The sequence below is a fragment of the Mauremys mutica genome, chromosome 1 (assembly GCF_020497125.1).
Source record: "Mauremys mutica isolate MM-2020 ecotype Southern chromosome 1, ASM2049712v1, whole genome shotgun sequence".
Taxonomy (NCBI): Eukaryota; Metazoa; Chordata; order Testudines; family Geoemydidae; genus Mauremys; species Mauremys mutica.
This window is the reverse complement of record NC_059072.1, coordinates 372,776,050-372,778,866: the sequence shown is the minus strand read 5'-3', so window position 1 is coordinate 372,778,866 and position 2,817 is coordinate 372,776,050. Positions and strand designations below refer to the sequence as shown.

At 52.3% G+C, this 2,817-nt stretch overlaps 1 protein-coding gene across 1 annotated transcript; it reads left to right on the top strand.

Moving 5' to 3' along the window:
• The first annotated feature begins 458 nt into the window (after nt 1-458).
• LOC123377040 (olfactory receptor 52K2-like) lies at nt 459-1,406 on the top strand. The gene has a single exon (XM_045029432.1). It carries the CDS (start codon nt 459-461, stop codon nt 1,404-1,406), a length of 948 nt encoding a protein of 315 aa, XP_044885367.1.
• Nucleotides 1,407-2,817: the final 1,411 nt, after the last annotated feature.

Below are 2,817 nucleotides of genomic sequence, written 5' to 3'. Positions count from 1 at the left end.
CTTCTCTGATTTCAAGCAACTGGTTGAATGGGGAACTCCCTTCAGTATGGACTCCCTATCCTGGCTCTCATTGCATTAAGGAACAATGATAGATAACCAGTATCCACACTTGTGTTTCCTGCTGGTGCCTCTTAAGGTTCCCCCACCACAAAGTGTAGGAATTATTAATGCAGGGAGCACAATAAAATATGGAATTGTTTTTAGTCAGGTCATTGTTCACAGTTATTCTCTCTGAATAAGGAAAATATAATTTTTCAGTGTGTGAAGAGCGCTCAATCTGCTTCTCTCATGAGAACAGCCTCCACTACTGCATGCAGTGTCTCAAATTAACGTTGTCTCTCCATGCAGGCATTTCTACTGCGACCATCTACTGGGAACACACTGAAAGTCAGGGGAACGTACGGTAAATGCAGGAGACACCCTTATGCCTCAGAGTTGGACACTTTCTCCCTTACGCCATGTCAGATTCTAACAGAACCGACTTCACCAACCCCTCCGCTTTCATCCTACTTGGCATTCCTGGCCTGGAGGCAGCCCATATCTGGATCTCTATCCCCTTCTGTGCTATGTATGCCATAGCCATCTTGGGGAACTTCACCATCCTGTTCATCGTGAAGATGGAGCAGAGCCTCCATGAACCCATGTTCTATTTCCTCTGCATGCTGGCTGTCACTGACCTGGTCATTTCCACATCCACCGTACCCAAAATGCTGAGCATCTTCTGGTTCAATTCCAGGGAGATCGGTTTCAGTGCCTGCCTCACCCAGATGTATTTTCTTCACTCCTCCTCAGGGATGGAGTCTGGAATCCTCGTGGCTATGGCTTTTGATCGCTACGTGGCCATCTGTGATCCTCTGAGACATTCCACGACCCTGACAAACTCTCTTGTGGCCAAGATAGGCTTGGCCGTGGTGCTGCGCAGTGGTATACTCGCATTACCCTATCCCTTCCTGGTGAGGCAGTGGCCATATTGTAGAACCAACATCATCCCACACTTTTATTGTCAGCATATAGCTGTAGTGAAGCTGGCCTGCACTGACATCCGCATCAGTAGTTACTATGGCCTGTTTGATCTTCTCTTTGTGATCGGAATGGATGGGTTTTTTATTGCTGTGTCCTATATTCAGATCCTCCAGGCCATCTTCTGCCTCCCCACAAAGGATGCCCGGCTTAAAACTTTTGGGACCTGCATCTCTCATCTTTGTGCCATCTCAGCTTTGTACGTCCCAAATGTATTCTCCTCTCTCATGTTCCGGTTTGGTCACAATGTGCCACTGCATTTCCTCGTTCTCATTAGTGGTGTGTACCACATGGTGCCCCCTGTGCTGCACCCCATCATTTATGGGGTGAGGACCAAACAGATCCGCGGCAGGCTGCTCCAGCTGTTTGCTCATAAAGAGACCTAAATATTTTCTCCTTGTGCTCTGGCTCTCAGATTGAGCTCCGTGCAGAGCTGGCTGGTGCATGGTCCATGATGCTGGGGCCTCCTCCCTGAATCACTTACTGGACAGACAGAGAGACATTAAACCCTTCCCTGTCCTGACTGTGCTATGTCAATGTGATGAACTGGGGAGTCAGTCTATGTACACAACACTGGGTTGCCACCTTCATCCAAGAATATTAAAGGAACTGGCACATGAAATTGCAAGCCAATTAGCAAGAATTTTCAATGAATCAGTAAACTCAGGGGTTGTACCATACGACTGGAGAATTGCTAACATAGTTCCTATTTTTAAGAAAGGGAAAAAAAAGTCATCCGAGTAACTATAGGCCCGTAGCAGGGTGGACCCTGCTCCTGCTGTGAGGGGTTTAAAAGTGGCCTGGCAGGGCTTGAGAGCAGTGGCTCTAAAAGCTGGGCTGATTGAGGGAGTGGCTGCAGGTGAGGCCACACCCCAAACTGAGCCACAGCTGGCCCCTATAAAAGGCCAGGGAAGACAGAAGCCCAGACAGTCTCTCTCTGGCTGTAGAGAGAGATGGGCCTGGCTGCTTCGGAGCTTGAGACTGGATACCTGAGTGAAGCAGGGCTGGGGAAAGGCTGAGGAGCTGGGGAGCTCCAGCCTAGAAAGCCCCAGGCTGCGGCCTAGCAGTGGGCCAACAGGTACTGGGGGTTGCAGAGGGCAGCCCAGGGGTAGGCCAGGGCAGCAGGTCCAAACCCTCCTTGCCAGTGATGAGTAGGCTGATACTGCAGTCTGCCCCAGAGTGTGGGGCTAGACAATGACTGGCAGTAGCCAAATACTGAGGCAAGGTGGGGATAGAGGGTGAGGGTTCCCTAAGGAGGGGAGACCCAGAGAGAACGGGGTTACTGCTAGGGGGCAGCACCCCATGTAAGAGGGCACCGGGTCCAGGGAGGGACACGGGGGCCTGAAGACAGGTGGATCACCAGCCTGCAGAGGGCGCTCCGAACGCTGGAACAGAGCTAATTCCCAGAGTCACCAGCAGGAGGCGCCGCAGGGGTGAGTCCGACCCGTTTCACGTGGCAGAGAATGCGTGCATAGCGGTCCGCCCCTGATAGAAGGGGCCATGGCAAGGACTGTGGGACAGTTGCCCAGAAGAAGTGCTGAGTTCACAATGGTGGAGAAGAGGAGCAGTTACTGGAGGGCCTGGGCAGCCCATCTAGCCGAGCAGCAGAGGACATTGCTCTGGCTGCTACGGGTGTGGGTACCCGGCCCTTGTATGAGACCAGGTGCTGGGGGCGAGAGACCAGGGCCTGGACTAAAAGACTGTTTTGCCTGTGTGCAACAAGGGCACTTGAAAAGAGAGTGCCCCCATCAGGAGAGTGCAAGGAGGCCCTGCCCAGAAGAGGCACCCCCTGTGAGG